This window comes from Eumetopias jubatus, unplaced genomic scaffold (genome assembly GCF_037043125.1).
Source record: "Eumetopias jubatus isolate StellerSeaLion01/CBP00866 unplaced genomic scaffold, mEumJub1_p1.0 scaffold_1, whole genome shotgun sequence".
Lineage (NCBI taxonomy): Eukaryota > Metazoa > Chordata > Mammalia > Carnivora > Otariidae > Eumetopias > Eumetopias jubatus.
In genome coordinates this window covers 211,063,699-211,077,658 of record NW_028274807.1, presented here as the reverse complement: position 1 = coordinate 211,077,658, position 13,960 = coordinate 211,063,699, and the positions used below count along the sequence as shown (strand labels likewise).

The 13,960-nt window shown below is 54.5% G+C and overlaps 1 protein-coding gene across 1 annotated transcript; it reads left to right on the top strand.

Moving 5' to 3' along the window:
• Positions 1-1,013: 1,013 nt before the first annotated feature.
• Positions 1,014-7,821, top strand: MRPL4 (mitochondrial ribosomal protein L4). The gene is made up of 9 exons (XM_028088993.2): positions 1,014-1,351; positions 1,437-1,503; positions 1,590-1,740; positions 3,434-3,485; positions 4,449-4,566; positions 5,462-5,568; positions 5,689-5,798; positions 5,879-5,955; positions 7,041-7,821. Exons 1-9 carry the CDS (start codon positions 1,295-1,297, stop codon positions 7,184-7,186), a joined length of 885 nt encoding a protein of 294 aa, XP_027944794.1. The 5' UTR covers positions 1,014-1,294; the 3' UTR covers positions 7,187-7,821.
• Positions 7,822-13,960: the final 6,139 nt, after the last annotated feature.

Here is a 13,960-nt window from a genome sequence, read left to right as displayed (position 1 = left end):
GAATAAATAAAACTCTACAACATAAAGGATTGAAAGACCTTTCTAAATTGCAGAGTGGGTGGAGTTTTAAATACCCATCCACAATTATTCTAGCAGGGATAGAATACCCAATGAAATACATTGTAAATTTTTATTAATACTACACAAAAATATCCATGTTATATATCAGATGCAAAAAAAAAAAAAAGCGCCCCCATCTTTAGTAGGTATTCAAGTCCTCCAGGGTCCACCCCACCCCTGCCTTGGCTCTTGACTTGTTTTGATGACAAAATTCACCCTCAATAATAATAATAATAATAATAATAATAATACCATTAAATGTTCACTTTGTGCTAGGCATGACTTCATTTCATTGAGGTCTCATGACCTCTCCATTTTCCAAATGAGGAAACTGAAGTTGGCTCCCAGACCACGTTAGGCCAGCCAGGTGATCAGGCTCGGCGAGGCAGCGAAGGCTGCTACGTGTTCATGACGCCCTCTGGAGGCCTCGCGGGGAAGCTGGCAAAATGCCTCAAAATGAATATTTAGATTTCAGTTGTAAGGGTGCGCAACGAGGAAGGAAATCCGGGGTCTGCGGACTCCCCCACCTTGCTGTGTTTTCGGAGAGAGTTCTGGGAGGGGACGGGACCCTGTCTAGGAGGCGGAGAAGACACAGACCTAATCTGTGGTTTGATGGGGAACTTACCCTCTGCCTTGGGGAATCTGAGAGGCACGGTCCCACAGGCTCAATACTAAGGGTTTTCTGCGGGAGATGAGGCCCTGCACGTAAACAAACACACAAAACCACTTCACTGGAAACTGAAAAACCAGCGCGGAGGGTCTAGGAGGCTAGATGGGGGCGGGGGCGGGGCATGGAGGGCGTGACCGACACCAAAAGCGTAACAGGTGTTGGTCATATTCTCTTAGTGCCCGCCCCAGAACCGCCCAGCCATAGGCGGGCCACTTTGCCAGGCTTAACGCTCATTGGCTGAACGAGGAGCGCGCCTTTCTGGGGGCGGGACCCAGGAAAAAGAGCAGGGCCTACCGAAGGGGCGCGGCTTCTTGCTGCCAGGTCGCGTGTTTCCAGGTGTCGCAGGGGGTCCCGTAGGCCAGGCGTGAAAACTGGAGCCTGGGGGTTAGTCCTGGGGCGGAGATGAAGGCACGCTGGGCCAGGCCCCGCCGCCTTCCCTCTTACACTCAGCTTTCCAACGCCGACCCGAGCGGGGTGGGCGGTGTCGCGGGCGTGATGTCATCGCTGGGCGTCGCGCACAGCCAGAAGGAGCCTTGACCTCTCCGCGTGGGGAGCTGCGCCGCAATGCTGCAGCTAGTACGGGCCGGGGCGCGGGCCTGGCTTCGGCCCACGGGCTGCCGGGTGAGGCGGGGCGCTGGGGACGGGACCGGAGGACAAAGGCTGGAGGTTCCGGGTGTCGTTTCTCACTCTCGTCCACCATTTACAGGGCTTGAACGCGCTGGCGGAAGAGGCAGTACCCCAGGCGGCGAAGCCAGAGTCAGTAGCTAGCGCGGGTGAGGTTGCCGGGGTCGCTCCAGGAGGGGCGGCAACCGGGAGCCCTGACGCTCGGCCCTGACCCCTGACTTCCCAATCGCTTCAGGTCCCCAGGTGCCCGTGCTGCGCAGGTGCGAGCTCCCGGTACCCGCGCCCCGGCGTCCGGTGCAGGCCTGGGTGGAGTCCCTGCGCGGCTACGAGCAGGAGCGCGTGGGTCTGGCCGAGCTGCACCCCGAAGTTTTCTCCACAGCGCCCAGGTGAGTGGGAGTGAAATGGTGAACTGAGTGCCCGAGGGAGGAGGAGCGGGGCTTTAGGAATCAGGATGACCTGGGCTTGAGCCTCAGCTTCTTTACCTGCCAAAAGGGGATGATGGTTTTCCCTGCTACTGGGTTATGTAAGATTGAGATCTAAGAGTTAACATCCTCAAAGAGTTAAGGACGCAAAACTCCGGAGCTTCAGTGACTGAGTTCAAATCCTGCCTTCCCGCTTGTGTTTCAGTGTCCCCATTCTGTCAAACCTCGAGAGGTTGCTGTGATGATGAAATGAGTTAATTCTGGCACCTAATAAGTTCTATAGAAATGTTAATTATGATATGCTGTTACCGACTTTTGCGAAAATAAGCACTAACACTGGTCAAGCCCTGGCATTGCCTATTGGCATTTTGGTTAAGTAGATCCTTATAGCAACCCTAGGAGAGGGTTCAGTTATTCTTGCTTTGCAGATAAAGAAACTGAGCACAGACAGGTTAAGAAATTTGCTCAAGGTCACACAGCTTGTAAGCTTTAGAGTCAGGATCTCAACCTTACGTGGGCCAACTCCTTGGGCTGGCTTATCGACTTACCGAGGCGTATGATGCCCCTCAAGTGCATTGTATCTGGCACATAATAAGTGCTGTTAATTTATTACTATTACTGATTTTGGCATGGTTTTTGCCCCCTGCTTTTAGAGTCCCAATCTACTAGAGAGTGAGAAAAGAAATTAAAAACGGTGTATTTTGTGTATTCCGTAAATACTTACGAAGTGTCCGCTATATGCCAGATTCCGTTCTGGGTGTTGGGAATACAGCAGTGAATGAGTACCAAGGTTGCTGATGTTGCTTACAGTCTAGATCAGGGATCTGCAAACCTTTTTCTGTAAAGGGCCAGGGAGTAAATATTTTAGGGTTTGCAGGCTTTCATGTTGCCATGGCAACTACTCCTCTGTGCTGATGTAGTACAAAAGCAGGGTTGTGTCCCAGTGAAACATATTTACAGAGACAGGCAGCAGGCCAGGTTTGGCCTACTAGCCATAGTAGCTTGCCAACCCCGGGCAAGCTACCCCGGCAGTCAGGTCCAATGTAACCACCTAATGTGAGTCACGTGTGTAATTTACATTTTGCTAGTAACCTCGTTTTTAAAAAAAAAAAAAGGAAGAAACAATCTATTTTATTAACCTGATATATCTAAAACAGTGTCATTTCAACATGGGGCACTGGCCACATGTCAGGGGTTCAACAGCCACACATCTGGCCAGTGTCTACCGAATAGGAGGATAGTGCAGGGCTGGAGAGGCAAACCAGTCCATAAAGAAGGTGGCAGGGAGTAAGTTGTAATGGTAGGAAAAGAGTAAGGTACTGTGAGAAGGAGGAAGTGGTGGCTCTCCTCTTAGCAAGGAGGCTCCTCTCGGAGAGTTGTTTGGGGCTGAGACTTATGGGCTGAGGAGGAACCAGCCAGGGGAAGAGTGTTTCAGGCAGAGGGAACAATGAGGTCAAAGGCATGGAGGCTGGACCCCATTTCACAGAATGGAAATGGAGTGGGCCTGGCGGTGGTATGAGATGGAGCAGAGAGGGGTGAGGGCAGATCACACAGGGCCCTGGAGCTGGATGGGAGGAGCCCCTGTTTTCAACTGATGAGGTGGGGAGGGCTTTAACTGGAGGTAGTAGGCCTCTCACGGCCTCTTCTTTCTCCATAGGTTGGATATCTTGCACCAGGTTGCCATCTGGCAGAAGAACTTTAAGAGAATTGTGAGTGCCCAGGTTGGGGAGGTTGGTGGAAGGAGGCAGGGAAGCTCCTCGGTTTGTCTTCTCTGGATTGTTAGGCTCAGGCCTTACCTTCTCTCTTCTGAACCATTCACTGATGGGTGACGTGCCAGGTGTTTTCTGAACACCCACTGTGCATTAGGCATGGTGCTAGTGGACAAGGCGGGCAAGATCCCTGCCCTTGGGAAGCTCGTAGTCTAGTTACAGAGGTGAACATGAATCAAGTAGGCAAGCCTGTAAATATATGACTAGGGAAGTTGTCCCAGAGAAAAGGAGACATTTAACCTCGGTGTATAGTAGGTGCTGACTAAGTAAAGGGGGCAGTGGTGCTAGGGTAGAGGTAGTGGGAACTGCACATGCAAAGGTCCTGCGGCAGGGACAACATGGAGCCTAGTGTGGCCACAGAGGTCAGCAGGAGCAGTGCTGAGTAGTTTGGACTTTTTTTTGCCAAGTGCGTTGAAGAACCATTACCAGTCAGGGGCTCTCTGCTTCCCATCTGCTTACCTCAGAATTCCAGTGAGTCCTTCCCCTATTCACACCCTCCCTAGCTCACCATGGAAGTCCCTCGTCATCTCCCCACCCCATACCTCTCCCTGATGTTCTCTAGCCCCTGCACACGTTTCCCCATGCCACACCTTCCTTTCGGTTGCCACCACATTAAAATCATTCAAAAAATGCCGAGTGCCTACCGTGTGCCAGGCAGCAGAGCCCCTGCCTTTCTGAGGCTGACGTTCTGGAGCAGACGAGGGGACTTTCGATTTCTTTATCCTTCTTCTCCCTCCCCAAGTGCTGTGTGTTTGTCCCGATGGATCCATGATCTCTGTACCTCCCCAGTGGCGAGCCCCTACTGGCCAGCTCACTGCTGTTTTCCCAGGCCCGGGCCCTCTCAGCCGTGACAGTGTCTGCCTTGGGAACCTGACCGTCTGTCTCCTCCCTTTGCACCCGCAGAGCTATGCCAAGACCAAGACTAGGGCCGAGGTGCAGGGTGGAGGCCGGAAGCCTTGGCCACAGAAAGGCAGTGGGCGTTCCAGGCATGGCAGCATCCGCTCCCCGATCTGGCGAGGAGGTGAGTGGGGCAGGGAGGGAGGGGCCCTGGGGACATCTTCACACCCATCTGGTGTGATAACTGTCAGTCCCATTCCTTCCACCTGGGCGGGGGCAGCAGGACTCCAGCCTGCAGACCTCACTACCCGTGTGCGGGTCAGAGAGCAGAGAGTCGGCCACTTTCCCAGCTCCCTGTCAGCTCTGGCCTTAGCCTCTCATCAGACCATGGCCACAGCCCCTCTTAGCCCCGACTCCCTGTCATACCTCTCCTGGACCACCCTGCACACAGCACCCAGAGTGCTTTTCCTAAGCCCCCCGGTGGTTCCCGCAGCCCTTTTGGGAAGTCTGGGCTCCTCACTTGGCATTCCAGGCAGTGGTGCCTACAGGCCCCCCTTGTTCCTCCACATCTTCTCTGACCAGACGACTGATTCGGTGTCAGCTCCCATTTGCCTGGCCAACTCTTGCATCCTTAGCATGTGTTTGGGCTGTGCCTCTTCCAGGAAGCCCTCCCTGACCTCCTGTGGGTCCCCTGCCCCCAACAACTCCTTGTGCTGCCCCCAAAAGACAGCCCTGATTTCCTCTGCAGTTGAACCTCTGAATGTGAATGACAGGAGGGCAGGGGTCCGCCTATCTTGTTCCCTGCTGCGCCCCTAGGGCCCAGCAGAGGGTGGACACACAGGTAGAGGGTCCTCACTCAGGGTTTGACAGCTGAGGAAATCGAGGCCCAGTGAGGCAGAGTCACCTGTCCCGGGCGATGCTGGATCCAGTGTCCCCTCTCTTTCCCTCCTCGAGGCCCTGTCCTCTTTGCTGATTCGGTTTGCCTGCTGGCAGCCTCCCTACACCAGCCACTGTGACAAATTTCTGTCCTCTACGCCCAGCTGGGGTCCTCACCTGTCCACACACCTCTGTCTCTGCAGGAGGCATTGCCCATGGCCCCCGGGGCCCCACGAGCTACTACTACATGCTGCCCATGAAAGTGCGGGTGCAGGGCCTCAAGGTGGCGCTGACCGTCAAGCTGGCCCAGGTACGGGCCTGATCCCCGCCAGGAGCTGCCGGCGGCCGGGGGTGTGGGCTGTGGGGGCTGGAGGGCTCAGGCAGCTCCTGGGGGGCCCTTGGGGCTCAGACTGTCCTTTCTTCCTGATAGGATGACCTGCACGTTGTAGACTCCCTGGAGCTGCCGACCTCCGACCCCCAGTACCTGACCGAGCTGGCCCGCTACCGCCGCTGGGGGGACTCTGTGCTCCTTGTGGACTTGTGAGGGTGCGGGGCAGAGCGGGGCTGGGGGCGCTGGGGGGCCGTCCTCTGCGGTGCTCACCTCCTGGCCTCCATTTCAGAGCCCACGAGGACATGTCTCAGAATGTCGTAGCAGCCACCTCCGGCCTGAAGACCTTCAACCTGATCCCGGCTGTCGGTGAGCAGAGGGCCCCGGTCCTCCCCCCCAGGTCCCCAGTAGTCCATGGGCAGTTAAAAGTCTATCCCTGCCACCTCCTCAACCCAGCCCTCAGCTTGCCCGAACGGAACATCAGGAAGATGTCATCCTGGAAGGACGGCTCTGTCCGAGCTCGGGGCTCAGTGAGGGGCTCCGAGTGAGTGCAGGGGCTGCTGGCTGTCCTCATCTGGCTCCTCCCTCTGAGAGGCTGGGAGGTGGGATCCAGTCTGGCTTGGGCATGTCACACCCATCACCACATTGACTAATCAGTCCCTAGAGCTCTTGCACGGTCTCCCTGATGGCATGGCTGCACTTGGGGGTCTCACGGGCACCTTCGCACCTAAGAACTCCTTCCTTCCTGTGGCTCAGGCCCCAGACCATGCTGTCACCCTCCACTCGTCTCTTAGCTCACCCCGTCGGCGTTGACTTTAATATGGGGGATTCCACCACTTCTTACCCCCCAGCACCCCCGTGTCCTTCCGGCCCCGTCCCTGGCTCCTGCTCTATTCTGCAGCCTGTTCTCCCCCACCACGGCCACCAGAGGGCGCCTGTGCGCAGCCGAGTCTCAGCGCGGCCCTCCTCTGCCCACAGCCCTCTGCGGTTCCCACCTCCCTCTGGGGCAAGGGCCAAGTTCTCCCTGAGGCCCACAAGATCCTGCACAACCTGCCCCATCCTCTCCCTGCGCTGGCCGCCGCCTCCTGTCCCGCTCGCTCACTAACTGCAGCCACAGGCCTCCCGCAGTACATTCATGCCTCTGCTCTGCTGAGGGTCTGTCCGGCCCGCTGGAGAGGGAGGTGGGGATCACAGCCCCAGCGCAGGGCAGAGCCAGGCACGCAGGAGGCTCTCAATCAGGGACTGAGCCGAGGACCGTCCCTCGCCCGGGGTCTTGCCATCAGTGAGCAGCTGAGCCAGGGTTTGAGCCTAGCCTGCAAGATCCATGAGCCCATGCCGCACCACAGTGTCTTCTAGAGTAGGGCAATACGGAGAGGGGGTTGCTTCCTCGGGGCGGGGGAAGGGGGCCCCAGAGGTGGTAGGCAGCCCAGCCTGGACTGCATCTCCACCCCTAGGCCTGAACGCATACAGCATGCTCAAACACCAGACCCTGGTCCTGACCCTGCAGACCGTCGCCTTCCTGGAGGAGAAGCTGCTCTGGCATGACTCGCGTTACACGCCCCTCTACCCCTTCCGCCTGCCCTACCGCGACTTCCCCTGAGCCCCAGTCCTCTGCCCTTTGGGGCCCGTCAGCCGCCCTCTTCCTGGGCCCCGCCGAGCCGGGTGCCTGCCCTGAGCCGGGCCAAGCCCCCTGCGGGCTCGGGAGTCTCGTGCCCACCCTGTGGGGGCAGAGCGGCGCCGCCTGGACCCCCCCTCATCCCAGTGCGGCTGCGCACAGAGCGGCCGAGCGCCGAACTCTGGCCCCAATTTTCACTTTCATTTTTAAGATGAATCTTGTTTTTTAATCAAAAAAGAGAAACAAAACAGTTCATTGCCATTTTGTAAAGAATTCCACTTGGCAAGTCAAGCTCTTCCTCAGTGCTGGGTGCTGCTGGGTACCTCTCTCTTCAGGGGGCAGCCTCAGGGCTGTTTATAGCAGTGACCCAAAGTCAGCTTCAGCAGGACGAGTCAGGCTCCAGGAGCATGCAGAGGAGGGCCTAGCTAGCTGTCCATAGGAACCGGCTCCCAGTGCCTCCCCCACTGCCCAGCACTGTACCCGAGAATTCACATCCCGATTTGATTCTACAAATAGGAAGTGTAAACCTGAGCTTTCATCATCATGATTTCCCCTAAGCAGAGTCTGAATCCCTGTGGTCAGTAAATGAGCAAATAAACACATTTTTTTTTTTAAAAACATCGGACTGGGGCGCCTGGGTGGCTCAGGTCATGATCCTGGAGTCCCGGGATGGAGACCCGCATCGGGCTCCCTGCTCAGCGGGGAGTCTGCTTCTCCCTCGGACCCTCCCCCTCTCATGCTCTCGCTCTCTATCTCATTCTCTCTCTCAAATAAATAAAATCTCAAAAAGAAAAAAAAAAAAAAACCCACCAAACTGGTATCCTAATTCTGGAGTCTGCTGCTGTTGTCTGCTCCCCCAAGCTAATTTTTTTGTAACAGTCCTAACACAGACTATAATGTGGTCAGTTTCCTCAAAGTCAGCCAGAACTGACATCTGCATGTGTCCGTTTAGCCAAGGCCAGGGGGCCACAGTGACCACCCATGGGCTAGGCTGCCCCTTGCCAAAAACATGTCTGGAATGCATCTCTGGGGAGTGCCTTCAGAGCTCACAGAACATTCTTTGAAAATCCTCATGGATACAAACTTTGATCCTTAAAGCACCAGCTTTGACTAAGTAAAAAAGCCATTTGGAGCCTGTGGTAAGAAGGGGTGCAGAGGGTGTGTGGGAAATGCTGCTTGGGCTAAAGCCAAACTCTTCCCTACCTCTCCCTGCGCCTCTCCCTGGCCACATGGGGGCACGAGGCTTAGAGAAGACCCAGCTGTTCTGACAGCGCCTAGACTAGATCGTCGTAGCTGGAAGTAAGGCTGCTTAGTTGTCTACCTCAGAGTGGTCGGGAAACAGCAAGGCCAACCCCCTGCTCCCACAGACTGCCCAGAGAAATGTGAGAGATGTGTCGGAACCTGTTGCACCATACTGGAAACCCGCAGCCAGACCAAGGAGGATAAAAGGCATTAGAAAAAAAATGATCTGACGGGCACCGGGGTGGCTCAGTCAGCTAAGCATCCGACTCTTGATGTCGGCTCAGGTCATGATCTCAGGGTCCTGGGGTGGAGTCGTGTGTCAGCTCTGCGTTCAGCAGGGAGTCTGCTGGAGGTTCTCCCCCCTCCCTCTGCCCCTCCCCCACTCAGGAGCATGCGCGCGCTCTCGAATAAATCTTTTTCTTTTTTTTTTGAGATTTTATTTATTTGACAGAGACACAGCGAGAGAGAGAACACAAGCAGGGAGAGTGGGAGAGGGAGAAGCAGGCTTCCCGCTGAGCAGGGAGCCCGATGCAGGGCTCGATCCCAGGACCCTGGGATCATGACCTGAGCCGAAGGCAGTCGCTTAACCAATTGAGCCACCCAGGCGCCTATAATGAGCCTTTTTAAAAAGAGAGAGATGAGTGAAGACATTTCTTCAGGGGAGTGGTTGCTACCCACAAGTCCTTCTCCCACCCGCTTGGGACGCGGACTGACCCAGACAGAGACCAGAGAGGGAGGGCACTTCGCAGTCGGCTGTTCAAGGCAGGAGACCCAGGACTCTCGGGCTGAATCTGGCTTAAGAAAGCGAAAGCAGGGGCGCCTGGGTGGCTCAGTTGGTTGAGCGACTGCCTTCGGCTCAGGTCATGATCCTGGAGTCCCGGGATCAAGTCCCGCGTCGGGCTCCCTGCTCAGCGGGGAGTCTGCTTCTCCCTCTAACCCTCCCCCCCCCCATGGACTCTCTCTCTCTCTCTCTCAAAATAAATAAATAAATCTTTAAAAAAAAAAGTGAAAGCAAAAGCGAGCCTCTGGGGCTGGGATCCCACTCGGTGGGACACCTGGCTCTGATGTTGGGGCCAAGGGGTCTGCTTACTGGGGGTCAGCATGGAGGGCCCCTGGGTGGGGCTGAGGGAAGAGCCCCGACCCAGACCAAAGATGCCCCCTCTCCAACCAAGGGGTCTCAAGCCTCAGAGCCCCCCAAAACACATACCCATCAAATCCCTCAGGGGTGCCACCTTAACTCACTGCTGGGCCATCCAAAGCCCCCAGCCCGGGAGGAACAGCCCGGTCCCCCGTGCCCTCCTCCCTGCACCTGGGCAGGAGGGACCCCCCAGTGAAAGGAGGGGAGGCAGACAGAAAGAAGGCCACCAGCAGTGAGACCAGGCCCTTCTTCCTCACCGAGGCCTCCAGCCCCGTGAGGCCTGACCCGCGGCTCCCCTCCGATATCAAGTCAAGTTCAGAGACTGGAATATGATACCGACTTGGGCCTGAGTCCCGGGTAGACTTCTCAGCCAGGGGCTGGGGTGCGATTCCAGCAGAGAAGAAACGGGGCGGAAGGAGAAGCAAAGCTCTGTTTCGACTGACGCATAAACAACATGAATTTCTGCTTTACCCCCCAGGGTGGCTAGGATGAACTGTGATACCAGCATGAACCAGATCTGTGGGAACGCAGAGGAAGCCCGTATTTCCACTGAGGAAGTTTGAGGGGGAGATTCTCAGCGCTGGGTCCTAGTGAAACAGACCAACCGGGACAACTGCTACCCGCTCTCGCTCTGGCTTGCCAAGCACCGCACACAAACCAGGTTAGTGAAATCTCACATCCAGCCTTTCAGGTCTGTGTTACCATCCCATGCTTCAACTGAGGTCTTCGAGAAGTGGTTTCCTCGAGGGGAAGTGGTTTGCGTGAGGTCACGCTCCCAGCAGGGGCTCTCAGCATCCTTGACACCTGCTGTCCTGCACACTCCCCTCCCGCTGCCTCCGCTGCAGGGCTGTGCTGGGCTTGTCTGCGGGGCAGGTCAGAAGGACTGTGGGGGGGACCACGATGACATACGACCCGCTAGGATGGCGATAAGAGTTGTAATCATATAACAGAAAATCGGCATTGACGCAGATGTGGAGAAATTGGAAGTCTTGCATGCTTGTACGGTGCTGGTAGGAATGTAAAATGGTACAGCTGCTGTGGGAAACAGTCTAGGGGCGCCTGGGTGGCTCAGTCCGTGAAGCATCTGCCTTCGGCTCAGGTCGTGATCCTGGGGTCCTGGGATCCAGTCCTGCGTCAGGCTCCCTGCTCAGCGGGGAGCCTGCTTCTCCCTCTGCCTGCTTGTGCTCTCTCTCTCTCTCTCTGTTAAGTAAAAATCTTTGAAAAAACAGTCTAGCAGTTCCTCCAAAAGTTCCACTTGGAATTATCATATGACCCAGCAATTCTACTTCTAAGTGTATTCCCAAAAGAATTGAAAAAATGTTCATACCAATGCTTGTACATGAATGTGCAGGGCAGCATGACTCACCATGGCCAAAAGGAAGAAACACCCCAGATGTCCATCGACTGACGGATGGGTCAACAAAACGTCGTATCTTATGGCAGGCAGAGGGAGAGGGAGAAGCAGGCTTTCTGCCGAGCGAGGAGCCCGACCCCAGGACCTTGGGATCATGACCCGAGCTGAAGGCAGACGCTCAAACGACTGAGCCACCCAGGCGCCCGTGGATGAACCTTTATGCAAAACATTCTGAACATTATGCTGAGGCAAAGAAGCCAGACACAAAAGGCCACAGATTGTGTGATTCCATTTTCAGGAAATGTCCAGAATGGGCAAACCCACCGAGACAGACAGTAGGTTAGGGGTTGCCAGGGGCTGAAGGGAAAGGGGATTGGGAGGTACCAGGTTTTTTGGGAGGGTGATGGCAATAGTCCAGAATCGAATAGTGGTGATGGTGGTACAAGATTATGAATATACTAGAAAATTGTTAAAGGGCAAAATGTAAACTTTATAGGGACACCTGGGTGGCTCAGTTGGTTAAACGTCTGCCCTCGGCTCAGGTCGTGATCCAGGAGTCCTGGGATCAAGCCCCACATCGGGCTCCTGGCTCAGCAGGGAGTCTGCTTCTCCCTCTGCCTGCCGCTTCCCTCTGCCTGCTTGTGCTCTCTCTCTCTCCGACAAATAAATAAAATCTTTAAGAAAATGTAAACTTTATATTATGTGAATTTGTCTCAATTAAACGTATATATATGCATGTAAACTGGCACAGTCCCTTTGAAAACCAGGATTGTTGGGCGCCTGGGTGGCTCAGTTGGTTAAGCAACTGCCTTCGGCTCAGGTTATGGTCCTGGAGTCCCGGGATCGAGTCCCGCATCGGGCTCCCTGCTCAGCGGGGAGTCTGCTTCTCCCTCTGACCCTCTTCCCTCTCGTGCTCTCTATCTCTCATTCTCTCTCTCTCTCAAATAAATAATAAAATAAAATATTAAAAAAAAAAAAAAGAAAACCAGGATTGTGGTTCCTCAAAAAATTAAAATTAGTACTACCGTATGATCCAGCAGTTTTACTTCTGGATATTCATCTGAGGGAAACAGAGTCACTATCTTGAAAAGGCATCCACACCCCCATGCTACTGCAGCATTCATTACCATACTCAAGACAGGGAAACCACCTAACTGTCCATCAGTGGATGAATGGATATATACATACTCACAGTGGAAAGCTATTTGGCCATAAAAAAAGGAAGGAAAGCTTCGGGTGCCCGTGTGGCTCAGGTCAGTTAAGCATCCGACTCTTGATCTCAGCTCAGGTCTCAAGTCTCACGGTTGTGAGTTCAAGCCCTGTGTTGGGCTCCACACTGGATGTGGAGCCTACTTAAAAAAAAAAAAAAAAAAAAAGGAAATCTTGCCATTTGCTACAACATAGATGGACCTTGAGGTCGTTACTAAGTAAAATAAATCAGACAGAGAAAGACAAATACTGTATGATCTCACTCACATGTGGAATCTTAAATAAACAACAGCAACACTTGAATTTATAGTCACAGAGAACAGACTGGTGGTTGCTAGAGGCAGGGGGTGGGGAAATGGGTGAAGGGGGTCAAAGGCACAAACTGCCAGTTATAAGATAAATAGGTCCTGGGATGCGCCTGGGTGGCTCAGTTGGTTAAGTGTCTGCCTTCAGCTCAGGTCATGATCTCAGGGTCCTGGGATGGAGTTCCGCATCGGGCTCCCTGGTCAGTAGGGAGCCTGCTTCTCCCTCCCCCACTCCCCCTGCTTGTGCTCTCTCTCTCTCTCTCTAACAAACAAATAAATAAAATCTTAAAATAAAGATAACTAGGTCCTGGGGATGTAATGTACAGCCTGGTGACTAAAAATTTTTTAAATAAGGAAATATAAGTAAATATATATATGAAGTAATGAAGTATTGGGGAGCCGACAGTCCACCCGGCGAGGCACAGGATTGGCATAGAGTCTACCCACCTCCGAGAGTTCCTCCAGGAGGCTGAACCTTAGTGACCCCAACGGGTAACTCTGCTAATGCACACCTTTACTGGTTGCCTTCCCTGACTCCCCCCACTCCAGGTGTTTCTTGAGATCACCGCTCAGATAAACTCCCTGAACACCAAATTTTGTTTCAGGGTCCACTTTTGGGGAGAACTTACACTAAAATAGCTGATAAGTATCAGAGCCTGGATTCAAATCCCCATCTGCTCCTCCTTCTGTTACAACCTTGCGGATGCAATGCTCTGAGAACCTTTTGTAGAAACGGTGGAAGGGAATTCTGGGCTAGAGGAACAGCCTGTTCCAAATGCTCAGAGACAAAAGAAGCGCACGGAAGCTGCCAGGAAGGGCAGGGTGGCCACACCAGAGCTCAGACTGAAGGGAGAGCAGGCACAATGCCACAAAGTGGGATGTGGATATTTCTGCCCTGTGTCCATGGCCTCTGGTCTGCAGTGGGCCCATTCATTGCTCTGCCCAAGACTGCCTGGCACCCTGAAGGAAGCCCTGCCCTTCCTGGAAGCTTCGGTGAAGGGCTGGGGAGCCTCTGTTTTCCTTTTCCTCAAGGAAACACAAAGGGAATGTAAGACCAGGAGGTGGATGCTCCTCTTGCCAACCTTACTGCCCCATCTTCATCTCAGGAAATGGCTCTCCATCCTCCCAGGGGCTCAGACCAGGACCAACAAGCCCAGCGCAGGCCCCATCATGACTCACCTGGACTAGAGTAGTCACCTCCTCTCTGGTTTTCTGGCTTCCACCCTGTTCTCCCTGCCTCCAGAAAACAGCTCCTGCAGTCTCAGGAGGGTGCCTATAAACACCTGAGTCAGGCCTGTCCCTCCTCTGCTCAGGACCTTCCCTGGCTCCCACTTCACTGGGAGGAAAAACCAAAGTCCCCTGCAGGCCAACAAGCATGCTCTGCATCATCTCCTCTCTGCCCTCCTTTCCTCCTCCTTTCCTTACTGCTCTCCAGCCACACTGGCCTCCTGGCTGTCCCTACCTCAGGGCCTTTGCACGTTCAGAACTCTCTGCCTGGTACACTCCCTTCC

Bases quoted from the DNA above. Each gene is read 5' to 3' on its own strand.
- MRPL4 (XM_028088993.2), top strand. From the start codon at position 1,295: ATGCTGCAGCTAGTACGGGCCGGGGCGCGGGCCTGGCTTCGGCCCACG. The intron at 1,741-3,433 runs GTGAGTGGGAGT...CTTTCTCCATAG, and splicing joins GTTTTCTCCACAGCGCCCAG to GTTGGATATCTTGCACCAGG. The intron at 3,486-4,448 runs GTGAGTGCCCAG...TTGCACCCGCAG, and splicing joins AGAAGAACTTTAAGAGAATT to AGCTATGCCAAGACCAAGAC.